General features: G+C 53.8%; 2 protein-coding genes across 4 annotated transcripts in view; one reads left to right on the top strand and one right to left on the bottom strand.

Moving 5' to 3' along the window:
* The window catches only part of POLA1 (DNA polymerase alpha 1, catalytic subunit), a 201,324-nt gene extending 194,797 nt beyond the window's left edge, over window positions 1-6,527 (top strand). Inside the window, exon 37 of the mRNA XM_069784870.1 lies at window positions 5,233-6,527. Within this exon, the coding sequence (XP_069640971.1) occupies window positions 5,233-5,405 (173 nt within the window). The 3' untranslated portion in view covers window positions 5,406-6,527. The remainder of the gene's footprint in view (window positions 1-5,232) is intronic.
* A 6-nt stretch (window positions 6,528-6,533) lies between these two features.
* ARX (aristaless related homeobox) lies at window positions 6,534-18,421 on the bottom strand. 3 transcript variants are annotated; one of them, XM_069784873.1, is made up of 7 exons: window positions 18,153-18,421; window positions 16,314-17,040; window positions 15,053-15,098; window positions 12,971-13,040; window positions 12,700-12,886; window positions 11,459-11,690; window positions 6,534-7,091 (listed from the first exon to the last, which is right to left on the bottom strand). In XM_069784873.1, exons 1-7 carry the CDS (start codon window positions 18,343-18,345, stop codon window positions 7,008-7,010), a joined length of 1,539 nt encoding a protein of 512 aa, XP_069640974.1. In that variant the 5' UTR covers window positions 18,346-18,421; the 3' UTR covers window positions 6,534-7,007. The 3 variants fall into 3 exon arrangements, with proteins under 3 accessions (XP_069640974.1, XP_069640972.1, XP_069640973.1); XM_069784871.1 differs by having other exon boundaries at window positions 12,700-13,040; XM_069784872.1 differs by lacking the exon at window positions 6,534-7,091 and having other exon boundaries at window positions 10,278-11,690; window positions 12,700-13,040.
* Window positions 18,422-19,065: the final 644 nt, after the last annotated feature.

The raw sequence follows: 19,065 nt of genomic DNA on the forward strand, positions 1-19,065 counted from the left end.
ATTGATTCCGTTCAGTGAGAGCAGACCTGTGGGATCCCAAGTTTGCGATGGGAAGACTGTGATCGCGGTAGAATTGCTGTGACTTGGATTCTGTGAACACCTGGAATGGCTCGAGGTGGGATCCTGGCAGTCTGGAGGGCAAGCCTGGCCCTTGTCGTCCACAGCCTCTGTTATTTTGTGGGACTGTGTGGTTTAGAAGTTGGTACGAGTTGGGAGGTTTCTTTTCCTCAGCAAAAAACCAAGAATCATTTAAGATTTCGGTTAGTAAATCTCCTCCCTCTTTAGGCCAGTGAACGGCCATCGCTGATAGGTATTTGAGGAGAGCACTGTCAAGACAGAATAATTTAATTGCTCTATAGCCTAATTTGATTGTATTTAATTAGAAATAAAAAAGCAAGTGTGTTAGAGGCTTACACGCCTGTTCATTAAATTACTGTTGACTTTTTTCATTGACATTCCATAAATGGCAAAGTTAAGGTTAACAGTATAAATAGGGGTGCTGAGGATTATGAAAGGGGAACCCATGCAATTAAAAAAAAATGGCTTACATAACCTGATATCATAATAGGCAGAATATTTATTTAACTTGCAGTAAATTGACACACCTCTAGACAGAGACAATTATGACTGACTGTAAAACATCTGACAGAACCAATTATGACTGACTGTTGTTTGCTACCTTTGCACAGAAATAAATGAAACACAGATATTTGGAACAGAGACTGCTGCCTGTGTGTCTGAGCTAGCTGTAATTAAAATACAATAACCAGTAGGCGATGTAAAAAATTCAGTAGCTAATTTAGTATGTTCTTTAACTCTTTAAATAAAAGTGTGAGAGAGACACGATGCCGTACATAAATTACACTCCGCAGCCTGTTGTGTGCATTCCCAAATAAACCAACATTTTGGCACAATGCTCACAGGCACCTATGTTGTTCCTCACGTACCCGGTGCAGATACACACACACAAATACAGAGGAATGTGAATATATTTTTACTTCTCTACTCTGAAGAGCAGGCTATGAACAGAATAATCAGGGGGAGAGAGTTTCATAATATGACACAGTTCGGTTGTCCAATCAGTAGGAGAAAAAGCAGACGACCTTCACCGAGCCACGTCTTGGAGAGTCCAAGAACAAAAGTTCTTGATCCTGACTATCGGGTTATTTAGTGTTATTTTAATAGGAACGGAGAGAAATTGCGATAAATGGAAAACATGTGGCCAGGTATAGATAACCTCCAAATATTTCCATCCTTGCTTCCAGCATCAGTACAACAGTATGGGGTAAACGGATTTCAGGTAGCTTTTAATTCACACTCCACACCTCCCCTAACAATATAAAACTATACCTAGGGAGCTAAACGAGGACTTGGATGGGGTGCTGAATTTGACAGGGACTTCCAGAAGTTCAGACTGTGTTTTGTGAAGGGAACAAGGGGGGCAGTTATGTTGGGGGGCGGCGGGGGGTAGCTGCGTGCTTGGTGATATGATCTAAAATCTTAAGCAGAGTCAGCAATTTATTAACTTTAGAGAATACAGTACCCGAATTTTAGTTATATACAGTTGGAAGCACATTTGTGGTTTTGGTTTTTTGGTTTTTTTTTTAGTTTCTATTGAAATAATTGTATTTTCTATTTGTATATTTGTTTTGGTAGTATCTTTTGTATGCTCTGCATGTGTATAAATACATCTCCTTGCGTATAGGCACATATGCATTCTGCAGCAGTGGTCATCTTAAAAGATTGCTTGCCACTGAACTTGGATATTATTAAAACAATGACGGGGTGATAATAGGTACAGAACTCTTGTGGAACGTGACTGACTACTGGAAGGCAATTTCAGTCAGTTTGTATAGCTTAGTTTTCAGAAGGCCTTGGGTGCATTATTGATTAAATTCTCATTTAGGAAGAAAGTAAGAGCTTTTATATGCATCTCTAAGTTGGATGGTATGGTAACTGGAAGGTATTGACTGGCTGTGTGATATATGACGGTCACAGTTGTCTTTTACTCAGAGGAGCACAGAGTGATGCTGGTTGTCATTCTTACTCTGCTGTGTGGCAGCGTAAATAGTCCCCTTTCTAACCAACCTGGTGGGAAAAGTCAATATCCCATCAGCAAAGGAGGTAAACACATCAGGAGCTGTGTCCTCTCTCATCTTCCCCTGCTCTGTATTACTACAGTTCTTTAAATCTCTTCTCCCCAGTCATCAGATGCACTTGTGTCATTCAAATGCATGGTGTGGCTGTGCTGCAGCCCCAGCCGCTGCCTGCCTCTCCTCCCGGAGCTCCCCGCTCCCATTCTCTTATAATTGAAACTTAAAATTGGCCTCATTACATCAACGAGGCCCCTCATATTTCTCCATTTTTTTCAGTCCACCCTTTCCTGCTTGCGTCTACGAGCGTAATTGCATCTACGAAATGTTTGAAGCATAACTGTCAGAAAGGTTATTGCATATAATTGAAGTTTAGATTTAATGTTGGAGGGGGGGGCTAGGCGCTCTGTTAGTGGGACGGCTGGAGCCTGAATTGGAGCCGTACGCAGGCCTGTATTTTTGTTCCCTGCTTTCAGCCCTGGTTTATTGTTTGCCTCGTCGTTCTCGTGATGAACGTGCCTTCCTGCTCTGTTCACGCGTGCCAGCTGTTTCTGCGCGCTGACATGTTTCGCCTTGGTCCCTCCTGAGCTCCAGGAGGCTTTAAACTATTTTAGCCTAGGTTTGAGCTGCGAGAAGGGGATTTGCCACAGCCCCTTGGCGTGAAGAGCACGGCTTTGCTACCATGTGAGTGGTGGCATGCGAACCCGCTCACTGTAGCGTTTATCTTGCAAAGGCATAAACCAGTTAGTGCTGAAGCTGTGGTGGAGTGGGTTTGGTGTTTTTATGGATTGGGTTAGTACAATTCTCAAGGTTTGTTTAATTAAACTCTACTTTTAAATAACTTCAGGATCATTAAATGTCTTTGTGCCGTAGTGGCTTCAGTCTGTTAATGAATGGGGTCTTGTAATCAAAGTTTTTATTGTATTGGCGGTGTAGCTTAAGGAAATTTTAATTCTGCTAAGAGACCTAATGTCGTTACTGTCTAGGTAACGGTGAGGATGTGGTATCTTCACCTAGGCATCTTCCTCTGTTTACTTACCGCCCGCAGCTGGCAATAGAAATACCCAAAACTGAACATGACAGCACAATACATACCTTCTTCACAAGGATGCATGAAAGGTGCTTACCAAAGTGCTTTTAATCAACATATTCAGTTACTCAAACTGGCGTCGTTAATTTAAATTTTAATTTAATTTTTAAAGACTTGATAGCGTCATGCAGAGCAATTGAGTTCAGTGGAACTTTGTGAATAATATGGAAAACCTAAGCAGGTGGCAATTGCTCGGTAGAACATTACTGTTTGTATCATATCCAGTAGTTAATCTGCTGAGCTCGTTTGAGGCTCTGCAAAAAAATCCATAAATTCTCAGGGAGGAGGACTTCACAAACCCCAAACCTGTACTAGCTATTTCTGTTACCGTGCCTCCCTTCCCTGCCATCTCCTCGAGGCAGACCTTGAGACGAAGGTGCATCCGATGGGATGTCTTCATCCCAGTCACGTCACAGAAGCGAGTTGTCGCAAGTGTGAGCCATTTCTTCCCTCGCACAGGTGGACTCAGAAAACCAGCCTGTCCCTCTCCTCCAAACCCTTCTCTTAAATAAACTCAGCTGGTTCAGAGACAACTGGTTTTTCATCTTAACTTGTGCCGTGCAGCAAAAGCCGTTCGAGAGGGGATGGAGGCTCCTTTGTTACGTGTCCAGAGCGTGAGGAGGGCAGCACCTGCGTTGCGAAGAAGAAATGAGACAACAGCTTTCAGGCAAAGCTGAGGAGCAGCGGAAGGGTCGTGTCAGTTGCTCACAGGACACATGCTTACGCTGCGCCTAAAGGTCTTGAAAGCTCGACCTTGAAGTACCGGTGCCATGCTCTTGTAGTTCTGCTCGACCTGGGGTCCCTCCAGCCTAACGGGGGTGAAGCTGGCACCTTGTTTTGCAATCTGTCCTTCTCGCGTGCTCAGTAATGCAGACTGTCCAGCGCTGCCCATTCCGAGGTGTAACTGCAGACGCAGGCTTTTGGGTAGGAGCTGGTGTCTCTAGAACGTGGAGTTGGAGCACAACTGCACCCGATCTGCATCGAGCTGGCGTTGATGTGGATCAGTAGAATGTTCTGCTCTTTGGCCACAGCCTTTGTAAAGCAAAAGCGGGACAACCACCCAAACAAAATCCCTGGGTTTTTGGGGGATGGCATAAAATTTAACAAACCCCCAAATTTAAAATACAACGGTTTGGGCTTTGCTGCTGAAATATGTACAGATTCATGCACATGCACGTCACTTTGCACACACCCAAATGTACAAGTGGGTAAACGAATGTCTTGCACTGCAGACATTTCTTCACAGGTATTGATTGAGCATTTTGGAATGGCTCTCTTCATTTGTGTCAGGTGAACCTGCTGCCTCCTGGTTGAGATACCGGGCATCGTGTCTCCTTTTTAGGGTGGGATAGCATGGAATTTCCCCTGTTTGTGCCACTGCCCTTTCCCTTCCAACACCTTCGTGGTGCTGAGCATCGCAATTCCCATCCTGCGGACAAGGCGCACGTGAGGATGCACAAGACGGGTGATAAACCCGTCCTGGGCTGTGCCGGTGCCGGTCCTGGCAGCAGCAGGGAGGAGAGGAGAGGAGCGAAGCATGGTTTCCTTCCCTTCTGAAGCCAGACTCGGGCAGAACCTCTCCCTGCTTCAAACCCCTGGGGCCTCCGCGTAGTTCTCGCTAAGTTAAGGCACCTGCCCCTTTTAAACGAGATCCTCTCACAGCCAGCCCTGCCATCGCCTATTTTCTCTGCGGTGAGTTAGGCACCCCCCATTTTGCTCCAGTTAGACGATTTAACTGGGCAAGCGGTGCTTCTTGCCAGCTCCTGGCAGGAGCCGCTGCACTGGGCACCGGTGGGGCTGAGGGAGCTTCAGGATCGCCACCCTGTGCAGGTTCACCACGGCCCCTCTGAGCGGTGGGCGAGGGGGGGAAGGCAGCCGAAGTTGGGAGAGCTTGCTGCAAATGTCGTCTTTGCTAGCTACAACATTCACCTCATTTTAAAATACCACGATTCGCAGTAGGAGTGAATGCGAAAGTACTGTCTTTTTGTGGTCAAATAATCCTTCTCTGTTTGGTTCTTTTTTTCTTTTTTTTTCCCTTTGTTCTTTTAGAGTATTTGAAGAAGAAGCCACTCAGGAAGGAAATCTTGGAAGCCTACAAAAGACTGAAGAGCACCGTAGACAAATGTCTGTCCATGAGTGGCTACTCAGAAGTGAACCTCAGCAAACTCTTCACCGCCAGTATAGGAAGATCTGTGGGAGAGTCCAATAATGAAAGGCAGTGATTGATTGATTAAAAATGGAGGGAGACGAGAGGCTAGTTCCTTGTTTAACAGTAATGATCTCTTAAGCAATACTCTTATTTCAGTATGCACAATGATGCTTTAATAGTCTTGTCTCTTCGGAGGAGGAGAAACGGAAGATGAATACGGGATGTATGATTCATGTGGACATGAAACATTCGGGGTGGTTTTATCTTCTGATCTTTTCTTCGTTGGGAACCCAGGGTTATTAAAATAAGGAGTAGTTGATTTTTTGCAATATGTTTTGTTGTGTATTTAGACCTATGAGGGAAAAGGGGGTGGGGGAATTGCTGCTTTAATTGGATAATTCCCAGTGAGAGTTGCTGGAATGTAAGTGATCCTAGACTTTGCTCCAGGGTATTTAGTAGAGGTGCTCTCAGGAAGAGAGGTTAGTAGAGGTCTCAGTAGGAGCACTAATGTTTTGCCTTTTCACAGTTTATCTTCTTCGTGATCATAAACATACCAATTAAAAACAATACTAAACCTAAATGCCTTCAAATGTCCTAGTACCTTCTGAACAAGAGGTGGGGACGCTTTACTTGCAAATTTATTAAGGGTAAAGAAGGACTGAAACCTGGAGGTGCTAAAAATAGGGACCATCTTTTGATTAAGAAGCGTTAAGCATAGCATTTTGCCATGTTGGAAATTTCTGCGTGGACGTGAAGACATACACATGTACAAAACCCGTTTTGTACGCACACAGGACATAAATGTGTTTCGTTTCTTTCTTTCCATGCAAAGTATTTGAAAGTAAGTGATCAATAGGGAAAAAGGTGGTTGGGGTGGCATCATAACTGGTAATGGGGGAAGGGAAAGCAGAGAATCGCTGTTGCTGTTCTGTAATCATTACTGTACTGGAGGTTTTAAAAGTTTTATAAACAAATTGTATTTTTTCATTTCCTTTTAATAAAATGACAAGCAGATGTGACAAGGAAAGAGCATAAATTTGGGTGCCTGCTTTTGTACACAAAATATTGTTGTACTCATGTTCACCGTTAAGTTTGCAATGTGATATATTAATGTAAGGTTATAAAAATTTTCTTTTAAATCTTTATCAGTATAAAATGTAAAGTTTTCTTAACACTTGAAGGAAAAAAAATAAAGTTTTCTAGTAAAAGTGAATGCGATTTGATCATCTGACTGTTGACAGTACTCCCTGCGAGGTCGCATTGCTCCAGACTTCTGGTTTTACAGGAGTGCCTGTGTGTCCCTTTTCAGGCCGGCCGGCCAGTAACGAACGGAGCTTGAAGAAAAAGTAGGAGCATCAACGCGAACGTGTTGGGCACCGAAGGGATACGCGTCTCTGTTGGTGTGATGCGTATTTTATGACATTCGTTCGTCCCTCAAGTGGCATCGGAAGACGCCGTGTGTCCGTACGGGTAACGTCTGTTCGCGTATGCCCGAACGCACGGTTGTCTTCTGAGCAACTTTGGGGGCTAAACCCTTTCTTTTTCACTCCCATTGAGCCACAGCACGTGAGAAGCGGAACCTGCTGGATCCCCGGGTTTGCGTTGGTCGTGTCCCACCCCCGGCAAGCCGTCGTTCCTTCCCGACGCGTTCGGCTGGGTTATCGTAAAAGAGACTTCACTCGGAGGCTTGTCTGGGAGAGAAGGTGTTGCTGCCTAGATGGCACGTTGATGTTGCAGCTCTTTGAAAGATCCTGGCTTCCTGTAATTTCAGGCAGGTTTTTTTAGTTTTTTCATGTCCAACCCAATTAGGATTATGAAGATATTACTGATATTAACCGGGTAGAATGCCTTAGGAAAGCGAAAAGTGTGACCTTCTCCTCCAGACGTTAGGTATACAAATAAAATGGATAGATATGGCATAACCTGACCCTGTGGCACTTGTATGTATCTGTATAATTACAGCTGAAGAGCCTGTTAATTTGCAAGTTTAGGGATGTTTAGATTAAATGAGAGTGTTGTGGAATGATTGTGTAGGGCGCAGCAGCATATAGTAGCCCTGCGAGGGGCTGTTCCCTCCTGCACAGCCCGCTCTGTTACAGGAGTGGCGGTGGGGGGCAAAATCCCGGAGCCCCCCCGCACCACCACCCCAGCCAGCCAGAGGGTTGGGAGGGAGGATCGGAAACGAGGGCTTTTACCCCGAATTAAGGCAATTTTTGATTCCTCTCAGCAGAGTTGGTCAGCTCAGAGCTGAAGTCTTGGCAAGGAGTAAACTGGCTTTCTCCCCCCCCCCCCCCAGCCCCGGCCCCTAACAAGCTCTGGGCACCGTGCCTCATCTCGGCCCCGGAGAAAGGCTGGGAAACGCAAAATCATCTTTATAGCATTTAATATTAAAGGGAGCTGGTAAACACAGTGCTGTAAAGAATTTGGGAAAGATTAAAGCTGGGGGCTTTGCGTTTGGAGGCTGACCTGGCCCGAAGCTCTTTCCCTCCTCTTGTCCCTCGTTCCTAACCCCCCCACACACACAACGCTGTTAAAATGAAGGTTTGTGTTTATTTGTATTTATTCGCAGCTGAGGAAGAGGAGTGTTGCTATATGGAGCCGGTAGCCAGGTTTCGCCGATGACATATGTGATACGAAAACCAATTCCCAGCCGCAAACAGGTTTGTTGCTGTGCCAAACCCCCCCCTCTCCCCCCCCTCCCCTTTTTCCCCGTCCAAAGGCACTTTTCTACTGCCGAACCGGAGCCCATCTTCCCTCCCGCATCCTTCCCCGTCTTGTGCAGAGCACCTTAAATGCGCCTTAATTGAATAGTTCTCCCGCACCCTCCTCATAGCAGTTTAATAGATTAACTCATCTGTGCCAGCTTCAAATTTCAGATTAAAATTCCTTCATCCCGAAGGCAGCATTATCAGGTTGTTGGAGGCTGTTTTCAAACCTTGGTTTTGAATAGCAGCGGCTCTGCATTAATTTAACCACTAAGCTAATAAGTAGGTTTCGTTTTGTTATGCTAAGCTTTATTGCTTTTCTTTTGATCAGAATGGTGTTGTTGAGCAAAGCAGCAGACAAGGCATTCTTTGATGAGGGAATTAGCGCTCTATTCTTCCTCTATTATTCATAGCACAGTGGAATATGTAAGTACCTGAGGGTGTCAAAGGAGAGCAGGCTCTATTGCAAAGTGTTCGCCTTGTTTCTCTCAATAGCTGACTATGAGATGATAAACCGCTTAATACACTGCACTAATTGGATGAGAGCAAAAAGAGATGGGAATTAAGGCACGGCGAAAGGAGAAAGTGCTACCAGCCTTCATTCACTCTTTCACCACTTTAACAGCGCCAAAGGAGGCACAAGCTTTCTATAAGCAGACTAGGGGTTTTGTGCGGAGATAAAATGAACCTGTTAGTGGATTCAAGTAATACACTAATTATTGCACAGTATAAATACCACTACTGGTTTTATAACACGGAGGTAAACTTCTTTTGAGAAGGTTATAGGATTGCTTGGCAGCAGTATAGATCCTAATAAGGGACCAGAGTAATAACCCCCTGGATTAACAAAATTGCTGCTTGCAGAAGTATGATTCGGGCTTTTACGAAGATTTCAGCGGAATGAATAAAAATGACTGAATGACATTTCTTAATGCGTAATGGCTTGATAATGATTCCCTTTTCTTTAAGGCAAAAAAATGTATATTTCAGGCTGCACCGTTAATAATGTCCAGGGAACAAGCCTTATTTTTTCCCATATATTTTTTTTTCCGCGCCTATGGTGGGTTTTAGAACTCAAAAATATGCTTGGGAGCGGGCGGGGGTTGGGGGGGGGGGGAGGTGGGCTGTGTAACGCCGTGGGTGGAAGCGGGGGGGGGGGGACCTGCGGGGAAGGGTCGCGGCGGGGCTCCCACGGGCGGCGGCTCCCGAGGACGGGACAGGACGGGGCCCTCGGTGGGCTCGGGTGGCCGTGGGTTACGGGGGGGACACACACCGGGCTCTTCCCCGGTACTGCCGTTGTGAAAGCGATGCCGCGATTTCACCGAATCGCCCCTGAAAAATCCGCCACCGTTCCGACGGGGCGGTCCGGCCCCCGGCCCGCTGCCCTCGGGGGGGGCCGGGGTTTGGTTGGGGGGGGGAATACCGGGCTCCGTGGGGGCCGGGGAGCGGGGTTTGCCGCTGACCCCCCCCCGGGGGTTGCTGGCAGCTCCTGCCGTCCCTGCGGGGCGTTTCACGCGTTTCTGCTCCGTGGAAAAGGCAGGCGAGAGAGCTGCGTCCGGAAAAAAAGGAAAAATAAACAAAAACCGGGGGGAAATAAAGGAAGGCGGGGGGGGGGGGAAGGAGTTCATCTCGGGGAGAACGGGGGGGACAGAGGCAAGGAACAGGCGCGGAGAAACTTTCCTGCCCCCCAAAAGGGATGCGGGGGGTGAAGCAAGGGAAACGCTCCCCAAAAATCCTTGGTTTTCTCCCACGGCCCGGCCTCGGGGGTGCGTGGGGCGGCTTCCCGCGGGGGGGGGGCGGGGGGGGGGGGTCGTTGGCACCGAGAGGCGACCCCGGCACCTTCCCCAGCAGTGCCCCTCCTCCCCAAATCTGCAAAATCCCCTTGCAAACCTACCCCCCCCCCCCCCCCCCCCCCCCCCCCCCCCGCCAAGCTCTAGCAATCGCCCCCGGCCACGCCACCCGTGTACCGTCCCCGTCCCCCCCCAGAAAAAACCCGGGGGGGTTCCCCGGCGGCGGGGGGAGGCGGTGCGCAGCCCCCGGCGGGGTTCGGCAACCCCGGGCGGCCCCGGTCCCGCAGCTTCCCCCCCGCCTTCCCGCTTTGTTTTTTGGTTTTTTTTTCGTCTTTTGTTCTTTTTTTTTTTTTTTTGTTAAACATATATTTTTGTTTATTTTCTGAACGTGGCACTTCTCCACCTGATAGCAAGGAAAAGTGTTAACAATAACGACATTACACGAAAAAGTACTGTACCATCGCCTCTTGAGGGTTTCAGAAACCTCTACAGTTAATAAGTTAAATAAAGGGTTTGTACATAAATATTTTTCTAGGAACCCTATTATATCTACAACACAGTAAGAATCTACAGAATGACAAACTTTTACAACACTACACTGAGTGCAATTGTTTTATAACATTTCAAATATACAAAGCTCTGTTCTTTTTTATAACAATGGTATGTACAGAATCAATAATCACAGTTTAGTGACTTAAACAGTCCATATTCTAGCAGTGTATTTCCCTTTGGTTTGATATAAAAACCTTGGTTGGTGTAGTGATAAAGAATATAACAAGAAAAAGATATACCCTTTCCCTTAAGTGCACTGGTTATCTTACAGCATCAAATTTACTTTCGGTCTGCACTGGCGGCATCCTTGGTTAGCATATGCAGCTCGCTGCATCGACGTGTGAAATAGTTCTCCAGTGCTCCTGACAGACCAACTTAACATCCTAGGATGTTATTTTAAGAAGATGTGGGTAGCTGTGCCCCCCTCCCTTTGCTTTTCTTTCTTTCCTTTTTTTTTTCTTTCTTAATTACAATTCTATTTGTTTCCTTTTTTTTTTTTTAGTTTTCTTGCCAGATAAACAGAAGGAAAAATATTTAGTGTACGTAACGCTAATATATAATAACTTTTATTAGGGCTTTTTTTTTTGTTTTTCTTTTTTTCTCCCCCCCCAACCCCTTAACGCTCAGCGAGGAAATGAACACGTCGTACATTTAAAGAAACGTACCGGCCAAGGAGTTACTTATGGAGGAGCTCACGAGTGTCGCTTCACTCGTGATGCGAAAAGCGCTCACTGCCTCCGTGTCCCTAACTCCGGAACCTACCCCAGTCTCAGCTGCTGGTCCTCCTTTTTTTTTTTTTTTTTTTTAAATTATTATTGTTATTATTGTTATTATTACTCCCCGCTCTCCCCCCCCCCGCCCCCGCCCCGTTTGGTCTTGATTCGTGCCGTCTGAGGTGACCTTTATTTATTCGTGTCGCTACTCTCCTCTTTCCTCCCCCCTCCCCTACAAAATAAAAACAACAAAAAAACCCCAAAGCCCCCAAAAAAGAAAGGAAAAAAAAGAAAGACAACCCAACCCAACACCCCCCCTCCCTCCCGCCCCCCCCCCGAGGCCGACACCCGCCTCTTTTAGCACACCTCTTTCCCCGTGCTGTTCCCGGGGAGGATGTTGAGCTGGGTGAGCTGGGCGGCGTGTTCCTTGGCCTTCAGCCTCAGGGCGGCGATGCTGGAGGCCCGCCGGTCGGCGGCAGCGCTGGCCGGGTCCCCCAGCCCCGCCGAACCCACCGCCCCCTCGGCGGCCGGGGCCGGTTGTCGCAGCAGGGCAGCGGCGCTGGATGCGCTGCCCAGGGGGGCCATGGTGGAAAAGAGCCTTGGGGAGGGATGGGGGAAAGGAGGGGGGGAAAAAAAAAAAAGGGAAAAAAAAAGACAAAAAAACAAAACGCCGTCAAGCGCTGAGCGCGGGGGAGCGGAGGTGACCGTCGCCTCCTGCCCCGACAGCCGCCGGGGGGGACACATACACACACACACACGAAAACACGCTGGAAAATTAAAAACCAACCCGACGCCGGAGGGGAAAAGATTTCTTTTTTTAGGGGGAAAAAACCCAAAAAAACCCCAAACCAACGCGCCGAGGCTGGTTCTCCCCGACTTGCCACCGTCGGGGCGGCGCGGGGGGGGCCCTTTCTCCACAGCTAGGGCTAAAAAAAAATAAAAAACGGACCTCCCCCCCCACCCCCGAAGGCTGCGCTCGCCCCGTCCGTTAACGGGGGCCTCTCCCCCCGCCCCGACGGGGCGGCATCGACAAGCTCGGGGGTTTCCCCCCGCTCTGACCGCGGACACCTGCCCGTGGCGGACCCCCACGGGGCTGTCACGGCTTTTCAGCTCGTCCCCAAAACCGGCGACCGCCCGCCCCGTCGAGCAAAGCCGGTGTGTGTGTGGGGGGGTGTGTGGAGGGCAACCCACCCCGGTTTTTTTCTGCGGTGGGGGGGAGAGCACCGATTTCTACCACCTTCCTCCGTTTTTGCGCGGTCCCCGCGGGGAGACCCGGGTCTCCTCACAGAGACCGGCCGGTGCCCCACGGCCGCGCTGCCCGCGGACCGACCGTCCGTCCGTCCGTCCCCTCAGAGGAGCCGGTGGCGGAGGGGGGGGGGGACGGGGACCAGAGAGACGTGAGGAGATCCGCCCTCGGCCAATGAGAAGCCCCGGGCGCGCGCACGTGACCCGCGCGGCGGCCCAATCGCCGACGGCCCTTTTTCAAGGCGCCAAACTTCGAGCGGCGGGGCGAGGCGGGTCTCGCGTGGGGCGGCGGCCCGTTCCCCTCATTCCCCCCCCCCTCCCCCACTCCCCTCAGCGTCCCGTCCCTGAGGCGGCCGCGTTACCTGCCGAAAGCGGGGCTGATGAAGGCGGGATGGCGGAACACGGCCGCCCCCAGGAAGGTGCCGAGGCCGAGGGGGGTCCCGCCGGGGGGCAGAGCCGCGGAGCCGGGGGGGGGCGGCGGGAGGCTGGGGAAGGCGGCGGCCGCGGCGGCGGCGGCGGCGGCGGCGGTGGTCCAGGCGGAGTCTAGAGCTGGGTGGTGAGGAGGGAAAGGACTAGCATCAAGGTATGGACTGAGGGGGTGAGTTGCTGACAGGGGACCAGGGAAAGGCAAACCTGGGGGGTGTGTCTGAGCCCCAGCCTTTTCCCTCTTCCGCCACTTAGCCCTACGGTTCTGGAACCATACCTGGAAGGCAAAAGAAAAAAGAAGAAAAAAAAAAAAAAAAAAAGGATTTAATGAGGCTGACCCCGCAGCCCGGGGCGGGGGGGGGGGGGGGGGGGGGGGCGAAGGGGAAGAAGGGAGGGGAAGGCAGGGCGAAAGAAAGTGGCCACGCGTGGCAGCAGCGGGGTCCAACCGCCCCGCGGGTCCGCACGGGGCTTTGCGTGGGGTCCGTGTCGCCCCCCTCTCCCCCCCTCCGGGTCCCTGGCTCCCGGGGGGGATCACAGCAGTTTAACACACAGACACACACACACCGACCCCCCCCCCCCGCCCCGTCTGCTCCGCGGGGACAGCGGTTCCCCCGTGGGGCTTCCGCGGGTTTTTGTTCCACGCCCGCAGCGCGGCTCCTTCTTGTTGGTTTTTAGGGGTTTTTTTTGTTTTCTTTTTTTAAATTTTATTTTACAAATAATATCGTTCGCGGATGATGGATTTTTTTTTCTTTTTTCCTCCCCTTTCAGATTTAGAGCGACGGGGGGAGGGAAAAAAAAAAAAAAAAAAAAAGAAAAAATCGTGATTTCACTAACATCTGAAACGAAGAAATAATTTGCGAGGCAACCAAAGCAGCAAACACACGTTTCCAGGCGTCCCTTTTAGGATCTGTTTTAGGAAAGTTAGTTAGGAGGCTGCGGCACTGCCGTCCCCTGCCTCTCTTCCCCCTCCCGCGAAGGAAAAATCGTGAACTAACAGGGGCTTAAAGCAGGAGAGAGGGAGAGGGAGAAAAATAAAATACAGCATTTCAAAGGGAAAGAAAATACTCGCTTAATAACCAAGTGCGAGGCACCACACGCACCTAAGGAGAGAGACTTTGAGAGAGACAGGCATTTCACAATTTTTTAGGGCTGGGGTGGGCTGAGGTTTTTGGTTTTGATTTTTTTTTTTTCCCCTTTTTAGGCTCAGCTTTGTAAGCTCAGCGTGAGATGCCTTCTCCCCGGGGAAGTGAGGAAGGCAGCAGCGCTGCGGGTCTCTCCACGGAGCCGTAGAGCGAGACTTGATCCCCACGCATGGCCCTTGAGGTACCCACGCAGGAAAAGGCATCGCGTTCGCGGGGAAGCCAACAGCCCGGCATGGGGTGGCGTGGCAGGGGGGGAGCGTCTCTCCCAGCTAAAACTCAATTAGCAAGCTGTCCTCGCTCGCAATTCCCCCTTATTGAATTAATAAGTCTAAGTACACCCAAAGGTAAACGAAGGGACTCTCATAATTCATATTCCCTTAATTACATCTTCTCCCGTGAATAGAGGAGAGAGAAAAGGGGTGTCTTTCTTTTTTTTAAAGTTATTTAACTTTCCCACGACTTGTTCCCCTGAGCTGAAAATACTGATTTGCTGTCACATCTCTGTTTGACAATGGAGAAATGTGTCAACAGAAAGGAGGGGACAAATCTCATCATTAGCCCCTCTAATGCAAGAAGCTGTTGTGTATTAAATGAGCCATATGGAATTTATTATGCTTTATCAGTGCCCGATTTTAACTGTAAAGTGATTTGCTCGGCTTCAGACCCAGAGACATCTGTTTTCTGTTGGCAATCAGGGCATCCCAATGTTTATCGTCTCTCTGGTTATGAGACCCGGCTTGGGAAATGCACTCTGGTATGGGGCGGCAAACACCTTTAATAGCATTGCACTCACTCGCTATTAGATCAATGCAGGCTTATTGCTATCAAAAATGGGAAATCAAATAGCATTAGCCAGCTCCTTGTGCAGGCGGAGAGGAAATCAAACAACATTTTGCCTTCAAATGGCCCTGTTTGTTCTAAGCGCTAAGTGGGCTTTTATGAAGCCCGATTGGAGATTCGATGGCAGCCAAATACCCGGCTTGCGGCCGAGCGGGTCTCGGTAACGACCGAAGCCCCGTGGGGGCCCCCCCCCCTCCACCCCCCCCCCCCGCGTTTTCATCCCTACCGGGGCCGGGGACACCCCCCAAATCCCCAATCCTCCCCCCGGGTGCCGTCGAGGGGATGCCCCGGCCCCGCCGCCACTCACCTGCACTCGGGCTTCGGTCAGATCGAGCCTCATGGCCAGCTCCTCCCTGGGGGAGACACACACGCCGCCGTCAGCCCGGGGCACCCCGAAACGGTGTGTGTCGTGTCCCCCCCCCCCTCCCGGACCCCCCCCAAGCCCGCGGCTCTGCGCACCGAAATCCCGGTGCCCGAGGAGGAGGAGGAAGCAGGGCCGGGCGGCGGGCAGGCTCCGGGACGTCGAGCTGGGCGCCCGTCGGGGGTCCCCCCCCCGAGTTTTGGCACCCCCCCCCCTCCCCAAATTCAGCCGGTTCCCGCCGCAACCGGGGCGCAGGGGGCCGGCAACCGAGCCGCCACACGCTGCGGTTTGCCGTGCCGCAATTAAGGCAAATCGGAAATCGTTAAGGGGTTAGAAAAACGCTCATCGGGGCTGTAACCCAAAAGAGGAGCGCTCCCAGCGTAACCGGGACCCCCGCCGCAACCCCCCCCCGCCCCGCCGCCGGACACGAAAAGCCCCGGAGGAAAAGCCAAAGCCGTAAAAACACCAACAAAAAAAGAAAACCAAACCAAAAAAAACCCAAACACAAAAAAGGGGTGATATGCTCCCGAGGGGAGCCCCACGGGTGACGGCCGGCACCGAGGGTGGGGGGGACACCCCACCCCCCCACCCCCCCCCCGCGGCAAAACGAACGAGAAACCGGGAGGGTCTCCTCGATCGAAAAGTGCCGTTTTGGGGGCTCGGTCCTCCTCTGGGCTAAAGGCTGGGGGGTGTGGAGGGGTGTTATTTTGGGGCAGGCGGTTCTGCCTCTCTCCCTGCCTGTGCTTCCCACGGAGGACCCGGTGACCCCGGGATCTCCCGTTTTCAACGGGAAAACGCTCCCGAAAAGACAGGCAGAGCCGAGCCGGGCCCCTCGGGGGGGGGGACGGGGACACGGCTCTGGGCAGCGAAGGGCCCCGACGTGCCGGGCCGGTATTTTTAGGCAGCGGTGCTTTCATCTCTGTCCCTGCCGGGGCTTCCCCGGGCCGGGCCGGGCTCCAGCCCCGCGGGGAGAACGTAACCGATCCCGGCGGCGGCCGCGGCGAGGGAGGGGGAGGAGGGCAGCGGGTAAAAATAGCCTCCCCCCCCCTCCCCACCTCCCGGACCCGCTCGCCGTTCCCTGCCAGCCCTCGGCAGGATTCCCCCCGGGGTGATTTGAGTGGGGGGGGGGAGAGGATGCGTTTTGGAGGCCCCGTTCCCGTCCCGTCTGCCCCCGCTCGGCGTTCGGCCGGTGTCCCGGCGCCGGTACCTGGTGAAGACGTCGGGGTAGTGGGTTTTCTGGAAGGCCCTCTCCAGCTCCTCCAGCTGGTAGCTGGTGAAGGTGGTGCGGTAACGGCGTTGCTTCCTCTTGAGCAGCCCCTCCTCGGAATCGCTGCCGGCCGAGAGGCAGACGCTCTCCTCGCCGTCCTTGCCCTCCCCGTCCTCGGGGTGCAGCAGCAGCTCCTCCTTGGGGGACAGATCCCCTCCCTCCGCCCCGGGGGCCGCGGCGGGGCCCCGGCGGGCCTCCTTCAGCAGCCCCCCGCCGTCCTCGCCCAGCAGCTCCTCCTCCTCCTCGTCGTCCTCCAGCTCCTCTTCCTCCTCGTCCTCCTCCTCTAGCATCTCTTCGTCCTCCTCTTCCTCCTCCTCCTCCTCCTCGGCGGCCGGCGCGGCGGGGCCCGGCCGTTCCTCGACGTGAGCGGCGGGGCTGCCCAGCTCGTCCCGGGTGGGCTGCGGTGCCACGAAGGGAGCGTTTTCGCGGTAGCTTTTGCTGCGGCTGATGCTGACCTGGGGGGCCTGGCTGATCTTCAGCGTGTCCCACGGGGCGGTGGCGGGCACGGGGCCGGTTCCCCCCTCCGGCCGCCCCTCCGGGCGGTCCCCCCGAGGCCCCGCCGTTCCCGGCGGCAGCAACCGGCCCCCGCCCGGGCCGTAGAGCCGGCGCAGTTTGGGGGGAAGGTGTAGTTCGGCCGGCTCGAAGGGAGGGCTGCCCTTGGGGGACCCTGCGGCGGGACGGGGGGGGGTGGTTGGGGAGGGGGTGGTAGTCGGACGGGGCGGGCAGGCGTGGGGGGAGACGGGTGCGGAGGGAAGAGAGGGGATGGGGGGGGGAGAGAGAAAGAGAGACACGGTCAGTGGGATCAGCGCGAAGAGCCCAGGGCAAGCTCCCAACCCCGCAGCCCCCCTTCGGGCACCGTTTTCCACCCCGCACCGAGATACCCCCCTCCCGGCCCCGTTACCCTCATCCCGGTCCCTGCCCGCGCCGAGGGTCCCGGCCTGGGAAAAAATTCCTCCCGGTGGCCGAGCCCGGTCCGGCGTCCCGTTCAGCGGCGGGACAGGGGCCGGGGGGGCGGTCAGGCAGCCCCCGGGCCTTCGCCGACACCTCCCCGGCAGCGACCACCGGGAAACGGCCCCGCTGCCCCTGCCCGAGTCTGCTCCGCTTTTTTTTTTTTTCCGTTCGTTTGGGGTTTTTTTTGTTTGTTTTTGTTGTTGCCACCCCATCCTCTCGTCTCTCTCCCCTCCCCTCCCAAGTTTCCTTTTGGTTTTGGAGGAAAGAACCCCGGCCGGCTACGGACAACGGGGGAAAACGGGAGGGAAGCGGTCCGGGGGGGGCTGCCCGCGGTCCGGGGGGGCTGCTCCCGACTTGGGGCCGGGGGCGGCGGCTGCCGGTGCCCCGTTATTGCCGCCCTGCCCGCTGCCAGGCGCGGCACCCAGCTCGCTGCCCGAGATCCGTTAGAGGTTTAAGGCGAACGGGAGAGCCTTTCTCGACACGGCTCGCCGCGATTTATTTTAGCTTAGAAAAAAATAATTAAAAAATTACACGTATATCGAAAGCAGGAGCAACCTAAAGCGGCGGTACCCGACCCGCACGGAATTAGCCGGGCTGAATTTCGGGCACGGCTCTTGGCCGCGCTCCCTGGCAACACGGCAGCCGCTACCGAGCGGGGTAACGGGATCACGGCGGCCGCGGCTCCAGGCCGGGCGGGCAGCGGGGCCGGGGCCGAGCCGTGGGCTGCCCGGGGACACGGGGACGGGGACACGGGGGGGGGGGTCGCAGCCGGCCCTTCCCCACCTCGACGGCGGGGAGAAGGACCGGTCCGTGACCGCCGGGGCTTACCTTGCGCGGTCTTGTCGGCGTCGGGGCGGGAGGCGACGGGGGGCAAACCGGGAGCGGTTCCGAGCAACCGCACCTTGCAGGGGCTCCGGCGTCCCAGAATGCTGTCGATGCAGTAGGAAGACAGCAAAGTTGGCGATTTACTTTTACACTCGGGGCGCTCGGGGCAGCTCTCCTCCGGGTAGGGGCCGCTCATGGCGGTGGCGGCGGTGGACGCCCCCGCGGCGCTGCCCTGTGCCGCCGGGACGCCCGTCACGGGGGGAGTGAGCGGCGGCCGCGGCGCTCTTGAGTCCCCTCGGCTCCACGTGCGGCCAGCCGCCCCCTGATTGGTTCTCGCCGGAGGCCGGGCGGCCGCCGACAGACGGCGACCGCGAAAACGCGGCTCCGGGGACGGAACGGGACGGGACGGGACGGGACGGGACGGGGGGGAAGTACGGAGCGGAGCTCGCCCCGCTTCCCCCTCCCTCCCCGACGGCCCCTTCTTAACCCCCGGGCGGTGACCGAGCGGGGCGGGGTGGGCCCCGCCGGGGGAATCCGCGCCGGGTTTCCCCCCCCACCCGCCCGCCCGGCGCAGCGCTGCGCGGGGTTTTGGCGGGGGAGATGGCGGGGGGGGCGGTGGCCCGCCGCGCATTCGCCGCCGGTGTTTGAAAATACCGGGGTCCGCCGTGGGGCCTTTACCGCAACGAACACGCGGGAGAAGGCTTCGGGGCCCGGGGGGTGAGCATCCCCCGGGCAGGGCAGCCCCGGCCCGGTGCTACCGGCCTGCCCCGCCGGCCGCCGCCTTTCCCCGCACGGACGTCTCCCCTCCGCAGGCCGCTTCGGGGCTGGAAGACCTCCGAGGGTTGTTGTTGTTTTGGTTTTTGTTGGTTTTTTTTATTCCCCCCAGCCTTAATCCTTCCCTGGTCAGCGGGCACGT

This window comes from Haliaeetus albicilla, chromosome 6 (assembly GCF_947461875.1).
Source record: "Haliaeetus albicilla chromosome 6, bHalAlb1.1, whole genome shotgun sequence".
In the NCBI taxonomy this organism is placed as follows: domain Eukaryota; kingdom Metazoa; phylum Chordata; class Aves; order Accipitriformes; family Accipitridae; genus Haliaeetus; species Haliaeetus albicilla.